The sequence below is a fragment of the Melozone crissalis genome, unplaced genomic scaffold, assembly GCF_028551555.1.
Source record: "Melozone crissalis strain CALT ecotype California unplaced genomic scaffold, PUWL_Pcris_2 ptg000057l_1, whole genome shotgun sequence".
Taxonomy (NCBI): domain Eukaryota; kingdom Metazoa; phylum Chordata; class Aves; order Passeriformes; family Passerellidae; genus Melozone; species Melozone crissalis.
Window position 1 is genome coordinate 9,592,469 of NW_026535835.1, and position 16,303 is coordinate 9,608,771.

The 16,303-nt window shown below is 41.5% G+C and overlaps 1 protein-coding gene across 1 annotated transcript; it reads left to right on the forward strand.

Annotated features, from left to right (window-relative positions):
* Positions 1-854: 854 nt before the first annotated feature.
* On the forward strand, positions 855-15,869 carry DHX40 (DEAH-box helicase 40). Its single transcript, XM_054287099.1, has 17 exons — positions 855-1,007; positions 2,186-2,331; positions 2,946-3,065; positions 4,112-4,342; positions 4,498-4,564; positions 5,588-5,719; positions 6,269-6,368; positions 6,651-6,737; positions 7,875-8,057; positions 9,226-9,306; positions 10,637-10,794; positions 11,374-11,488; positions 11,767-11,875; positions 12,175-12,269; positions 12,799-12,868; positions 13,152-13,380; positions 15,730-15,869. The coding sequence occupies exons 1-17, from the start codon at positions 869-871 to the stop codon at positions 15,867-15,869; spliced, it is 2,202 nt and encodes a 733-aa protein (XP_054143074.1). The 5' UTR covers positions 855-868.
* The last annotated feature ends 434 nt before the right edge of the window (positions 15,870-16,303 follow it).

Below are 16,303 nucleotides of genomic sequence, written 5' to 3' on the forward strand. Positions count from 1 at the left end.
TTTCCCACAGCTTTGTTAAGCTGCCCCTAAGTCTGGGATCACTGGAGCATATCCAGCCCTAAACTTTTAAAATTCTACCAAGTAATTTGTTTTTTCTAACACATCACTTAGAGCTTGTTGGCTGCTCTCTGTTTCAGAGATTGAATTTCGTCTCTTGTTGATTAGCCTTCAAAGTATAAAAAGATCCAACATAAGGAACTTTTTTTCTCTCAAGGAAGAAGTTGTAGTGCAGCAGGTTTGTTTATCAATATTTTACTATTTTCTGTATGTGTACAATTGTGTTTTGTTCAATATTGTGTAACAGCCTAATGTAACACAGTATGACACTTAGCTGACCTATGGAAAGAGAGTATTATTTTAATGCAACACAAATGACACTGAGCTGACCTATGGAAATTATTTATAACAGAATTCGAGATGGTTTCTTCTCCCTTAGATTTTAGAATGTGTTTTCCTAATCAGGGTCGTTCCATCAGGACATTTGCGTGTCGACTCAAGGCTCAAGTTTTGTCACAAAATATATCTGAGCAGCCTGATCTGGTGGGATCATTGATTTCGAGGTCCTACCAACCCTTCGCGCTTTGTAATTTGGTGATTTTTATCATTTTTTGAGCAATTCCGTGACTCTGAGGCGCCGCGAGGGCTTGAGGGGAGAGCGGGGGGGCGTGGCCTACGGAAGAGGCGGGAAGTCGCGTGGGGGCGTGGCTTAACGTGGAGGCGGGGAATTGGGGGCGTGGCGCGCATGCGCGCGGCACCGGTGGGGCGCGGGGGCGCGCACGGGGGGTTCCCGCCGGGCGCGCGCGTGGGCGGGGCCTCAGGTGAGGCAGGGGAGCTCCAGGAGAGCCCCAGGTGAGCCCTGGGAGCCGCCATGGACAGCCCCGTCCTGCCCATCCGCCGCTCCCGCCGAGAGCTGGTGGAGGCCGTGAGGGAGCGGCCCTTCCTCATCGTCACCGGCGAGACGGGCAGCGGTAAAAGCACGCAGCTGCCCAGGTACCTCTACGAGGCAGGTAACGGAACCCCCCCCCCCCGCCGCTCCGCGGGCTGCGGGTGTGGGACACGAGCGCCGATAAACTCATCCGGCTGTGCCCCTGTCCCCTCACGGGTGACGCAGCTTCAGGCTGGGAAGTGGTGAGAGGAGGTGGCTCGGTTAAACCTTTTAAATAAAAAAAACCAAACTGTGGGTACGTGTTATAAAGTGACCTGGAGCAGCACAACCCAATGTGCCACAATCACTGAGGGTGTTCAGGCTGGAGGAGGCTCCAGGGGTGATTTTAGAGCCTGAAGGAGCCTGGAGTGACAGGACACAGGGAATGGTTTCCCATTGCCAGAGAGCAGAGTCAGGTGGGATATTGGGAAGGAATTGCTCCCTATGAGGATGGGAGGGTCAGGTGGGATATTGGGAAGGAATTGCTCCCTATGAGGATGGGAGGGTCTGGCACAGGCTGCCCAGGGAATCTGCCCCATCCCTGGGTGCATCCAGGGCTGGAGAAGACTCACAGCAACTTGTCATAGTGGAAGATGTTCCAAGAGGAGGTGGAACGAGATGATCTTTAATGTCCCTTCTGTGAAAAATGCGTATTTTTATGATTGGCTTTTTCCAAATATTCAAATAAATGTTATATGTGCTGTGTTATAAAGTAATGCTGTATTAAGTCTCTTAAGTAGTGTGGTAAATATAGTTTTAGGTTGCAACAAAGTGTTAAAATAGAAACTGTGCTATGTAGAATACTTTTTTAAAGAAAGGACTGGCAGTGAGATAGCAGCCACAGGACACCTGAATCTTTCAGAGAAAAAGAATTTATTGCCCCATGATCAGAAGAAATTAACTTCTTCCTGTCTCAAAGGCGCTGTTAGGATTCAGAGGAAGAAGCTGACACTGCCCAGACAGAATCCTGTGTTTGAATGGAATTTATGCATCATGTATGAGCTGTATGAATATGCAACAAGTTATTGTTTTTAAGGGTTAATCCTCTGTTAACTGTGTCCTTTTTCAGGCTTATTTTGCCCAGAAAGAAGTACCTGGACTGTCCATAACTCTTTATTTCTATTGTCTCATATTGTCCTAATCCCAATTATCCAAATTATTATTTCTCTACATTACTATTTTTATAAGCATTTTATCACTATTAAATTTTTAAAATATTGAAAAGAAGCGATTGGTGTTTTTCACTCTGTGTCCCCCCAGGGCTGGCCGAGCACGGAGCCATCGGTGTGACCCAGCCCCGGCGCGTGGCCACCGTGTCGGTGGCACAGAGGGTGGCCGAGGAGATGGGCTGTGCCCTGGGCACCCTCGTGGGGTACCAGGTGCGATTCGACGACTGCACCTGCGAGGTGGGACCTGGGGGCTGCTCGGGGGGTGGGCCAGGGTCACCCGGGGGGCTGGGGGCTGTCCCAGGGCTTTGGGAAGGGGCTGTTGGTGTCCCCTGGCTCATTTGAGGGAGGTTTTTGGGCACCTTGTAGGTTGCCGAGCACCCCTTGTGGTGCTGTGCATGAGCACAATAAGAATTATTTTAGCTGCAAAATCCTACATCAAGACATGGGCCAGGCCCTTAAATATTTCCTTAAATATTTTAAGGAAAATCCTTGTGGTGCCCAGGGATGCGCCAGGGTCACCCGGGGGGCTGGGGGCTGCTCTGGGGGTGGGCCAGGGTCACCCAGGGGGCTGGGGACTGTCTCAGAGCTTTGGGAAGGGGCTGTTGGTGTCCCCTGGCTCATTTGAAGGAGATTTTTGGGCACCTTGCAGGTGGAACATTGCCAAGCACCTGTGCTGCTGTGCATGAGCAGAATGAGAATGATTTTAGCTGTAAAATCCTATATCAATGCATGGGCCAGGCCCTTAGCTATCTTTTAAGGAAAATCCTTGTGGTGTGCTGGACAAATGTGCAGTAGTGTTTGCTTTGAGATGAAAGGCCAGGCTGGCAGTGACTGTGTGGGTGCCCTTGCAGGACACTGCCATCAGGTACATGACTGACGGGTGCCTGCTGAGGCACATCCTGGCTGACCCCCTGCTCAGCAAGTACAGCATCATCATCTTGGATGAAGCCCACGAGAGGAGCCTCAGCACTGTGAGTGTCACTCATAGCTGGGTTTTGGGTCACTGTTTCTCCTTTTCTGTGCTCTGTTTATCCCTTCCTTTCACTTCAGCACGATCCCCGAGGGGTTTGGCCTGACTTTCCATGGATGTGCTTTGTCCTTTTGCTGCTTTGTTCGGTCCGTGCTGCACAAATTGAAAATAAGATGTAGCCTCTAATAGTGTTGGAATTTTTGTAGTTGTTGCATTTAAATGCAGTTAAAACTTTGCTGGCTGTTGAATACTCTCCCAAAATTCCCAGGAGTTTGAAGTCAGAACTTTCTAGAATACTACCAACACAAAATACACCAAAAAAAGCCCAAAGACCTGTCTTGTCCAATGTTTTTTAGGGTGTGTATGTGACTGTGCAGAGAGATTATGGCTGTTGGGTCCATGGAAGCATCTAGACCTGAGTCCCAAAAGCTCTCAGAGGTCACCCTGACCCTTGTGTGGCCAGCAAAGGGACATTGAGGTCACTGAGACCTCAGGAGATTGTGCTGTGTGTCAGACAACCTCCTGCTCCAGCAAACCATCTCCCTGTCCAGCTGGAAAAAGAAAAAATAATCTCCTGAATCCCAGTTTGCCCTCAGGCATCTGAGGGAATGGCAAATAACTGAGCTGAAGTGGTGGAAGGAGCAGATTTGTGATTCAGAGCAGCACAGAGGAAAATAAACTTGCTGACGTCATAGCAATAAATAAAAGCAAGGAAGGGTGCACACACAGTCAGGGGACATGGCTGGAAAATGGGGTGAAAAATGGGGCTGAGGTAACTTCTCACCAATGACTTGACCAAGAGAGTGTAAAAATGAAAAACAAAGGGGTTTGAGTTACACTGGTGCTGTGAGGAGAACTGGTAAAAAAATCATTAAACTCTAGAAATCAGAAAGTCCAGGCCAAATGTGTGTTTTCTTCAGAGTGCTTAGGCCTGGAATTTGTGATTTTCACTCTATCAATGGGATAAAATCATCAAATTTCCAAGTTTTTCAGGCTCTTCTAAGAAAACCAGGGTATTAAAATCAGCTTTTCCTGTTTTTCTGCCAGGATATTTTATTTGGTTTGCTGAAGAAGCTGTTCCTGCAGGAGAAGCCAGCAGGCAGGAGGACAGACATGAAGGTGGTGGTGATGTCAGCCACCCTGGAGGTGGAGAAGCTCTCAGAGTTCTTTGGGCACTGCTCAGTGCTGCACATTCCAGGCAGGAGTTACCCTGTCAAGGAGATATTCTGCAACCTGCTGAGCCCCAGGGATGTGGGCAGCTCTGCCTATGTCACAGAGGTTTGTTTTCTCTGCTTTTGGGGTATTTTTCACCTGGAGGAATGAGCTGCTGTGTTGTGTTCTCAGCATCTCTGCAGGAAGCAGGGGAGGATCAGTTGGGATGGTGAATTAAATGGGATTTCAACTGATTTTGGCTTGTTTGTTGTTTGTTCCAGGCTGTGAAGGTCGCCCTGGATGTTCACTTAAATGAACCAGAAGGTGACATCCTGGTTTTCCTCACAGGTGAGGATTTTCCTGGGTGAATTATGGCAGTGCCAGCAAAGCAGAAAAGCTTCCAGAGCCTGCCTGGTGTCTCCCAGAGCAGTGAGAAGGGAAAGGTGCAGTTGATGCACAAAGTCCTGTGCAATGGTAATTTCAGAGTGTTTTAGGAATAACCAGATTGACTCTGTGTTGTCTGCATGGTTTAGTTTGTTGTTAACTCAGGGAGGAAGAATTACTTCAGCTGTAAAATCCTACATCAATGCATGGGCCAGGCCCATATCTGATATAAATGTTAATATCTAATAAAAAGATATCTAATCTTTTAAGGCAAATCCTTGGTGGGAGGTCCTGTGGAAAGGCTGGGTGTCACCTCCCAAACTCCCTCTCACTAGTTCCTTATTTTAATGATTAATTATTTTAGCTGTAAAGTCCTACATCAATGCATAGGTCAGGGCCAATACTATTATCTAATATCTAATAAAGAGATATCTAATCTTTTAAGGCAAATCCTTGGTGGGAGGCCCTGTGGAAAGGCTGGGTGTCACCTCCCAAACCCCCTCTCACTAATTCCTCATTTTAATGATGAATTATTTTAGCTGTAAAATCCTACATCAGTGCATGGGCCAGGCCCATATCTAATATCTAATATTAATATCTAATAAAAAGGTATCTAATTTTAAAGGCAAATCCTTGGTGGTAGGCCCTGTGGAAAGGTTGGATGTCACCTCCCAAACCCCCTCTCACTAATTCCTTATTTTAATGATAAATTATTTTAGCTGTCAAATCCTACATCAGTGCATGGGCCTGGCCCATATCTAATATCTAATATTAATATCTAATAAAAAGGTATCTAATTTTAAAGGCAAATCCTTGGTGGTAGGCCCTGTGGAAAGGTTGGATGTCACCTCCCAAACCTTCTCATTTAATTCCTTATTTTAATGATGTTGGCATATTGACAAAACAATTTTTTTTGAAGGTGTTGCAAACCAGGAAGGCAGAGCTGTAGCTAATTAGGTGACTGAAATGCTCTTGTGTGTCTTTTAGGGCAGAATGAGATAGAGAGAGCTTGTGATGTGCTTTTCAAGAGAGCAGAGTCCATCGATTACCGCTACGAGGTGCACGACCGCGCTGTGGAGGGGCTGCTCATCCTGCCCCTCTACGGCTCCATGTCCACAGGTCAGAGCCAAAATCTCACTTAATCACAGCAGTCTGAGCTGCAGGGCTTGTTATGGACATCATCCTCATCAGATTGTCTGTTTGGGCTGGGAAAAGGGTGGGAATGGACCCCTTTGGGGTGGGGTTTTATTGTGGCCATCATGAACTAAATCAAACTTCAGCCTTCTCTGCTTGAGCCTCCAGTCAAAATCCAGATCCAAGTCTGGATATGACTTCAAGATCCTCAGTTAGGAAGGGGATGTTGAGTAACTGAAAGCCCAGATGACTTCATATTTTATTTTATCTTATTTTATTATTTTATTTTATTTTTTTATTTTATTTTATTTTTTTACTTTACTTTACTTTATTTTACTGTATTTTACTTGACTTTATTTTACTTTATTTCACTTTATACTTTATTTTACTTTATACTTTATTTTACTTTACTTTATGTTTTATTTTGCTTAATTGTGCATTGCTTTATTTGATATTGTTTCTTTTTATATTGCTTTATTTTATTTTATTTTATTTTGTCATCTTATTTTACGTCATCATCTTCTGTCATTTTAGATCAACAGAAAAGGATATTTTTGCCAGCCCCCAGAGGCATCAGAAAATGTGTGGTCTCCACAAACATTGCTGCAACATCTCTGACCATTGAAGGAGTCAGGTATTGATTTCTGTCTCTCATAGCAGAGGGAATAATTCAGAAAGGTGTGGGTTTGAAAAAACACATTTATTCTGCTACTATTGCCTTTTTTTGAGTATGTAGTAAGAAAATTATTGATGTTATTGTAGTCTTAGTGATCACCAATATTTTTGAATCTATTTTGAAGTCAAATCTACTGAATAACCAGGGTCTAGGTAGAATAAATGTGTTTTATAAAATTAAATCCATGTGTCAGTTCCCTGCTGAGCCCTGGTTTTTACCTCTCTGGATTGTTTATTTCAGATATGTGGTGGACAGTGGCTTTGTGAAGCAGCTGAACCATAATCCCAGAGTGGGTTTGGACATCCTGGAGGTGGTTCCCATCTCAAAGTAAGTGAAAAATGTCACTCACTTGTTACTGGGAGCTGCTCTGGCAATGATGCTCTGTGTTAAAAAAAATAAATAAAAAGTTAGGCAGCAACCTCAACGCCCCATGATTTAAAACCACTTCAAGGTTTTAAAACCACTTTAAAGTTTGAAAACAATTTAAGATTTAAAAATCATTTTAAGGATTAAAAACCACTTTAAGGTTTAAAAACCATTGTAAGGTTTAAAACCACTTTAAAGTTTAAAAACTAAGATTTAAAAACCATTTTAAGGTTTAAAGCCACTTTAAGGTTTAAAAACCACTTTGAGGTTTAAAACTACTTTAAGTTTTAAAAACCATTGTAAGGTTTAAAATCACTTAAGGGTTTAAAAACCACTTTACGGTTTGAAACCACTTTAAGATTTAAAAACACCTTAAGGTTTAAAAACCATTTTAAGGTTTAAAAACCACTTCAATTGGTTTTAATTAACTAATTTAAAACCAAGTGAAAAGCAGTTCAGGGTATGCAATTTCCTAAAAGTTACAGATATTTAGGAGGAATTGGCATTGTCTTGAGTTCTGCGCAGTGCTGGCTGAATACGACAGCATCCAAAAAACGCGCAAAAATTCTTCTTTATTTCTTGCACAACTGGATTTTTCAGCTGCTGTGCAGGAATACTTGTTCCATCTGTAAAGAGAGACATTTTGTGCCTGTTTGGGGGCTACCAGAAGGGATGAAAGGTTTGAATATTGATTTTTTTTGGGCAGGAGTGAAGCCAAGCAGCGAGCCGGGCGCGCGGGCCGGACGTCGTCGGGGAAGAGTTTTGGGTTGCACAGCAGGGAGTTCTGGGAGCAGTGCATGCCCCAGCACACCTGAGCAATTTAAAACCAAGTAAAAAGCAATTCAGGATATGCAACTTCCTAAAAGTTCTAAAAATATTCAGTCCTAAAAATATTTAGGAGGAGTTGGCGTTGTCTGAGCTGGGCTGGCTGAATACTACAGCATCCAAAAAATGCGCAGAAATTGTTTTTTATTTCTTGCACAGCTGGATCTTTCAGTGCAAGAATACCTCTTCCATCTATAAAGAGAAACATTTTGTCCTGTTTGGGTGGTACCAGAAGAGATTAAATGTTTCAATGTTGGTTTTTTTTTGGGGCAGGAGCGAAGCCAAGCAGCGAGCCGGGCGCGCGGGCCGGACGTCGTCGGGGAAGAGTTTTGGGTTGTACAGCAGGGAGTTCTGGGAGCAGTGCATGCCCCAGCACACCGTGCCAGAGATCAGGAGGACCAGCCTGACATCTGTGATCCTCACCTTGAAATGCCTTTCCGTGCACGATGTCATCAGGTGAGCTCCCTGCAGTGCAGGGGGATTATCCCGCCCCAGGAGGGGCAGGGGCAGGATTAGGGCCCCAGCCAAGTGGGACACTGCAATCAGCTTTGCTGCTGCTCTCCTCTCCATTTCAGCCTGCAGCCCCAGCATCAGGCTCTGCCAAAACTCCCATCTCGCCCAAATTAAATGTGTTCGTTTGTAGCGTTCCTTTAAATCCATAAAATCCATAAAAAATTATATACTTAAATACTTAAAATCCTCAAAATACTGGGTTTTATGTCTTTAAATGCTTAAAGTCCTTAAGATACTGGGGTTTAGACCTTTAAATATTTAACATCCTTAAAATACTGGTTTTTACGCATTTAAATATTTAAAATACTGGTTTTTATACCTTTAAATACTTGAAATCCTTCAAATACTGAGTTTTATATCTTTAAATACTCACAGTTCTTAAAATACTGCTTTTTATACCTTTAAAATTCTTAAAATACTGGTTTTTAGACCTTTAAATACTTAAAATCCTGAAAATACTTTTTTTAGTGTTCTTTTAAGTACTTAAAATCCTTAAGATACTAGTTTTTATATCTTTAAATGCTTAAAATCCTTAAAATACTGGGTTTTATACCTTTAAATACTTAACATCATTAAGATACTGTTTTTTACACCTTGAAATACTCATAGTTTTTAAAATACTGGGTTTTATACCTTTAAATACTTAGCATCCTTAAAATACTGTTTTTTACATAATTAAGTTCTTAAAACCCTTAAAATACTGGGTTTTACACCTTTAAATACTTCAAATCCTCAAAGTACTGCATTTTATACCCAAAAAGTTTCATCTCTCTGGAATTTTTTAGTTCTAAGACCATAAAAGAGTAGAAAATGCAGTTTAGTGTGTGCCATGGGATTTGTTATCAGAAATTCCTCAGCTGGACATTGCACAGGAGCACACAGAAAATTATTATGATTATCTAATTTTGGTTGGAAGACATGCATTGGGGAGGTTTAAAATTTATTTTAATAAATATTTAAAAATTTAAAATAAAGAAAATAAATTTTAAATTTAAAAATGTAAAAATAATAAATAAAGTTTACTAAAATATGTTTAAAATAAAATTTTAAATATTTAAAAATTATTTTCATAAATAGGAAATTAACAGATCTACTTCATTTTTATCCCTAGGTTTCCCTATTTGGACCCCCCTGAGGAAAGACACATTTTGGAAGCTCTGAAGGAACTTTACCAGTGCAATGCTATTGACAGGTAAAAACCAAAAGGTTTCACTGCAAGAATTTAAAATCTAAGGCTTAAATTGATGTTTTGTGTGGACTAAAGGATGCAGAATGTTTCCTTATTTAACCTCCAGGAAGTTTCCTGGGGTTTAATGGACTGTCTGCAAAAGCAGGGCTGGAGCAGGGTTTGGGGTTTGGGAGATAAAAATCAGGTTCTGAACATTGTCCTGGAGCTCCTCAGTGCCCTCAGCTCTGCACCCCAGACTGCTCAGGCTCTGCCTGGGAGCTCCGTCCAAGAGCTCAGGCAGGAAATGAGATCTTATCCTAAACTTCCAGGAATTCTTCTTGGAAATAATGAAAAAAACCAAACCCAAAGCTGGCTGTGCCTGCCATGGAGCAGACACAGCAAGCTGGAGAAATGTGGATTATTTTATTGCTGGTGACACTTCTGCATGTCCCAGCACCTGTGTGGGCACTCACAGTCAGAGGGAAATGCTGCTTACCCAATTCACATTTAAACATCATTGCATTGAATCTGTGTATATAAAAATAGATATAGTGAGATATATAGTGAGATATATAGTGAGATATATAGTGAGATATATAATGAGATATATAATGAGATATATAATGAGATATATAATGAGATGAGATATATGATGAGATATATGATGAGATATATGATGAGATATATGATGAGATATGTATAACAGAATGTATAATAAAATATATAATGAAGTATAGAAAATATATTAAAACATATATAATATATAAAAATATATACTTTTTCCCTGTAAATATATATAAATTTATATAATATGAATATATAAATATATATTTCCTGTAAATATATATTTATATATAATGAGATGCATAATAATATATAGAAAATATATTTTAAAATTTATCATATATAAAAATATATTTAATTTTCCTGTAAATATATATTTATATATAATAATATATATTATAAAATGTATAATAAAATGTATAATAAAATTTCTAATAAATATAGAAAATATATTAAAGTATATATAATATATAAATATATATATTTCCTGTAAACATATAAAACCATATATATTATATAAATATATATTTCCTGTAAATATTTTATATATAAATATATGTATCTTTCCTGTATGTATGTGTGTATGTATGTATGTGTATCTATATATATGTATGTATATATATGTGTATGTATATATATATGTGTGTGTGTATGTATATATATATGTATGTATGTGTGTATATATATGTATGTATATATATATATGTATGTATATATATATATGTATGTATGTATGTATATATATATATATATATATATATATATATAAAAAATTTTTTTCCTCCTTCAGGAGAGGCCATGTGACCAGACTGGGAGAATTCCTGGTGCAGTTTCCCCTCCCTCCCAACCTGTCCTGTGCTGTGATTAAAGCTGCTTCCCTGGGCTGTGAGGATCTGCTGCTCCCCATTGCAGCCATGCTGTCAGTGGAAAACGTCTTCATCCGCCCAGGTGGGGGCTCCTCTTCCTCCGCTTCTGCCTCCCTCTCCCAGGGGGAATGGCTTGTGCTGAAGGAGAAATCAGATCTGAGTGTTAAAACCTGAGAGAACACTCTGGAAATGTTGCATTTGTTGAAGGTTAATTCCCACTAAACTCACAGTTCCACTGGTTTTATCTTTATTTTAAGATCTCACTGCTGTGGCAGTAGGAAAAAGCTGAGCTCAGTAGATTAGAGGGTGCTGTGGTGGGTGGGTTCAACAGTCTTGTTTTTCCTCTCTTGATCCCTGTGAGCTGTTTGTTTGTTCCTTTATCTTTCCCTGTCAGCCTCTGGATGGGTTGTGAGTGAGCAATACTTGCTTAGAGACTGGAATTCTTCATCCCTGCTGCTGACTGATGAGATTAATCATGGGTTTAATAGCATCTATGTGCTCTTGTTCAGCAGTAGTGGAAGGAGGAACAACTGTAAATGCAGCTGTGGAAGGAGAGACAAAGCTAAAAATAACAGCAATAGAGAGCCAAAACTGCCAAAAACAAACAGAAAATTAGGTAGTGATGAACAAAAATGACTTTGAGGTATAACTTATTCCTCAGGTGATCCTCAGAAGCAGAAGGAGGCTGAGCTTCAGCACCAGGAACTTGCCTCTCAAGTGGGAGGATGCAATGACTTTGCAACCCTCTTAAATATTTTTGAACAGTGCAAAGCAAGGTATGGAATTCTCCCTTACACTCAGTGGTTTGGCATTGCTCATAACTCCCAATTTTCAGGAGTGCTGCAGTTACACATCTCTGTGCTCACTCCTGATTTCAGATTTATTCCTTGTTGTGATCTGTAATTTCCATCCAGACACTTTTTATTTAACCCCACCAAGTATCTGCCTGTGTAGGTTTTTGCTTTTGTGTGACCATAACAATAAAATAGAGGCAAATTTGTTTGCAAGCAGCTGACAAAGGGCTTCTTTATAATTCAAATATTCCTGTTCTCAGCAAGTCTCCTTCAGCCTGGTGCCAGAAATACTGGATCCATTGGAGAGCTGTGAAATCTGCTTTTAGTGTGGAAAGGCAGCTGCGGGAAATAACCACTAAACTGAAACAGGTAAAAAAAAATAACATTTCTGGGCATGTTTGAGCTGTATAAACTTATGTTTAAGAGATGTGGTGGGTGCTGAGCCTTTGCCAGGTGGCTGCTGCATTCCTCCAGTAGAAAATAAACCACTTAAATATTTTTTATCTTGCTTGTGTGCCTCAGGTCCAGTGGTGGTAATGGGCAAGAAGGAGAGTTTTCCTCCTTTCCTCATGGTTTCTGTCCAGAGTTTAGAATCCATGGGATGGAGGAGGTTTAAGTGCTTTTTCTTGAAGATCCATCCTGATTCATGTTGCTTTTTCTTTTCCCAGCTGCCAGACTTCCCTAAGGAGACATTTGAAGGCTCCAGAACTGAAATCCTGAGAAGATGCCTGTGTGCAGGATACTTCGTTAATGTTGCTAGGAGGTAAGGAGTGAAGTTTGGAGAACTGAATGGAAAAGAAATCATGCAAATTGCTTTAAAGTGTGGTTTTATGTTGGTAAAAGCAGCAAAGTAGTAACTGCAGGTGAAGGAGATGTTTCTGCAAGGGGCTGGAACTTCTGCTCTTGGCTGTCTTCATTCCAAGGACAGCTTCCCAGGAATGTCATTGTTCTGTCTGTGAAATGAACTCAGCAGCTGAGAGTGGTTCCAGATATTCACTGAAGGGCTTGGAAATCTCCAGTTATCAAAGGCTTCACTGCCAAAGCCTGTTGTTATTGTGGTGTTACACCTGCAGTGCTGCTGTGGTAAATGAGATTTATTGTGTTTCACTCTTTAAATGGATTTTTACAGTTTAGCTCTGGAAGCACCTTCCTCTAGGTGAATATTTGAGAACTTTTTTCTGTGCTGCTGCTGATTTGTTCAGCTCAGTGTTGGTGTATAATCACAGCAATGTGTGTTTTGTTTTGTTGTTGGTTTTTTTTTAATTTATTTTTTAATTCTTTTTTTTTTTCAGATCTGCAGCCAGGACATTCTGCACCATGGACGGGCATGGCAGCATAGTCTACATCCACCCTTCATCCACAGTGAGTTCCCAAAGTCCTGATAAAGCAGAAAAGCATCTCCAAAAGGAATGAGGGGCAGGTCCTTAAACTCTCCCTGGTGCTTGCTTTGGGCTGCAGTGTTCATTCCTCAGGCTTGGTCAAGGTTTGGGTTGTGAGGTGGGAGTGACACAGGCTGGACCTTCCCTCTGCCTTTTTGGGCAATTCTAAAACCCTAAAACCTGCTAACACCCCCTCACATCCCAACCACTGCCATTCTGCTGCAGGTGGGGCTGTGAAAATTCAAACCAACCTTTGAATTTTTCAGCTGTACAACCAGGAGACCCTGCTGGAGTGGATCATCTTCCACGACGTGGCCGTCACCTCCAAGATCTACGTGCGCACCGTGTGCCCCGTGCGCTACGAGTGGCTCCGGGAGCTGCTGCCCAGGCTGCACCAGGTGGATGCCTACGAGCTCAGCAGTGTGGCCAGGGAGGAGGTGACTGAGGAGGAAATAACCAGGTGGAAGCAGAGGGAGGAGCTCAAAAGGCTCTTTGGTAAGCACTGTGCTCATCTCTGTGTGTGTGTGTGGTTTTCTGTCGCTGCGTTTCTCCTCACAGAGAAAAGCAAGGCACAATTCTTCCCAAGAATATTCCTGGGTTTCATATTATCTGAACCTCAGAGAAAGAAAAAACAATTCTTATTTTATTTGCTGCTCTTGTGTTGTTCACAAGTGGAATTGGTAATTGGATTCTGGTGTGTTTTGATTCACTGACCAGTTGAATCCAGGTGTGTGTGTTGGGACAGTCACAAGATTCTGTGCAGTGGAGTGCTTGGCAGATTCAGTTTAGATGTAATATGATATATAATAATATACTATAATCAAGTAATTAATTAGCCTTCTGATAGGATGGAGTCCTCCTCATCATTTCTCCCAGACATCGAGCAAAAATATCACTGAAGTTTTCATTGTTGTTTGGAGCCCTGTGTGTTTATTATGGCACGTTCTGGGCTAGAAAGTGTTAATTTGTTTGATGTAGTTGTGGTTGTTTTATTCTCCTCACAGATCTGCAATCCATCTTGCCACGCTCCCCCCTTTTGGTTTCTTTGAGCAGAGTTGAATAAAAGCATTTTGAGGCTGGTTGTTTGAGTTTGTGAAGGGTATTTAGCCATTGATGCCCAAATAATGATGTCCTGGGAAAAGTCCTGAGAGCTGTGGTGCAGAGGGAAGGAAAAAAATTATCAAAACCCTCACCCAGCAATAGACAGAGAAGAAAAAATCTCATATTTTGGTGGGTATCTGATTCTGACAATGAATTTAATGCCAGTGTGTGAATAGTCAGTGTTAATTAGAACTGTGCCTGCTGACTGATCTGGCTGCTTGGCATTCCTGAGATTCTCCTGTCAGCAGGTTCCTAAAGCAGCCAAGTATCCAAAGGGCCTCTTTACTCCTGAGCTGCCCCTTCCAAAGCATCCATTTATTGTACACTAAACACAGATTCTCTTCCATTTCCTTAACAAAGGCAAAAATGCACACTTGTGCTCAGGCCAGCATCTCCCTCTGCCCTGCATTATTGTATAAATCCACCATTTTAAACATCAATTTCATTTGGTTATAAATAATGCAGAAGAGCCTCATCAGTTTATCCGAAGGAAACATTCTCTGTGTCCCCCTTCATGTTATGGCTTCATCAGGCAATTCCCAATTAACTGCAGTTTAATTTTGACCTTACAGATGTTGTATTTCTGGCACCTTCATGAAAATAGGTGGCTGAATAGCTGATTAGACATAATAATTAGAATTATTGTAACAAGGGGTGCTGATTTAAGCTCATTCTTCTCTTACCAGCCCCCAGGACCAGGCTGCAGTAGCTGCTTCACTCACACAGATTTTAGGCTCTCAGAGCCTTTGATTTTCTTTTTTATTGTTTTTTTAGACTGAAAATATTTTCTGCTTGTCTTCCCTTCTGTGAGAAGCAGTCCCAAGGTCTCAGTGCTGTGGGGGAATGTGCATTTCTGATGGTGCCTGAGCTGCAATATTGACTTTTTTCACTCCCTTATCTTCATGTTTTCCTCTCCCTCCCTCCTGCCTCCGGAAATTTTTTAAAGATAGTTTATCCCAGTGTTTTTTCCTGTACTGAGTTTGGGATGTGCAGTTCAGAGGAGAAATGGGTGTGCAGAACACAGGTTGCATATTCTCTGCTCAATAAAAAGCAAGATTTGGGGATGAGATGAGCCCAGCTGCAAACATTGACATGGGAGCTAAGGTGTGATTTTATTTTGAATTTTTTCCCTCCCTGCTGTGGTGCAGTCTGTCCTCTCTGGAAGTCATTCAAATGGCTGCATGGGAGGAAAAAAAAAAAGAGATTTTGTTGGTTTTTTTTTGTTTGTTTGTTTGTTTTTTTTTTTTTTGGTATTTAACAAATAGGAGGACTTGTAATGCTGGGGGGTGTTACATTCATATTCTCTGAAAAATCCCTTTGCCCAGGATTTTTCTCTTGGGAAGCTGAGAATGCTCAGAGAAAAAGGAAAACAATAATTGTCTGATTTGCTTCTCCTGTGTTTTGCTCCTTTGAAATGTGTTTGGAGATTGTTTCATTTGTTTCTGATGTGAATTGTTTTCAGTCAATGGCCAATCAGTGCCAAGCTGTGTTGGGACTCTGTAAAGAGTTTTCATTATTATCTTTTTAGCATTTTGTAAGTATCCTTTCTGTATTCTTTAGTACAGTTTAGTTCAGCATTCTTTAATATAATATAGCATCATAAAACAATAAATCAGCCCTCTGAGAACACAGAGCCAGGTTCATCATTCCTCCCTTCATCTGAGGGGAACACAAATACAATGGAGGGGAGGTGGGTTTGACACAGCGAGTTTATTTTCATTTCTTTCTCTCCTCTCTCCCCAGAAGGAGCCCCAGAGAGCTCTGCAGGGAAGATGGAGAGGAGGAACGATGAGCAATCCATCCAGGACGCCCGAGCTCGCTACCTGCAGAGGAAGCAGCAAAGAGCTCAGGCTCTGAGTGGCCCCGAGAAGGAAATGGGCTAACTCTGGGGTAACTCTGCTTGGGGGCAGCTTGTGCAGCTCTGGGCTCTTTGCACAATGCCCAAGGACTGACAGGAGTGCAGGGAAACTTGTGCCAAAGAGGACAAACTCAATTCCCTGTGCTGCATCCTGCAGGGAAAGCTTCCCAAGCTTTGTGTTGCTGCAGGGCAGTGGCAACAATTTCATGGCCTCAGCTGTGGCTGAAGCCCTGATACCAAGTGTGGTGCCAATTCTCTGGCATTTATTTGACTTAAAGAGCTCTCAGAGCTGTTATAAATGAATTTTTTCTTCAAGGTCGTTTGGGGTTTATTTTTGTAAGGAGTGGAACTGTAATTTTATACCCATTTTATTCTGATGGTGGTCACACAGAATTCATGCTCAGGAAAATGTGCAGGAAGGGCTCTTGTAGTGGTGGGAGCAGCAGGATTGGATCCAAA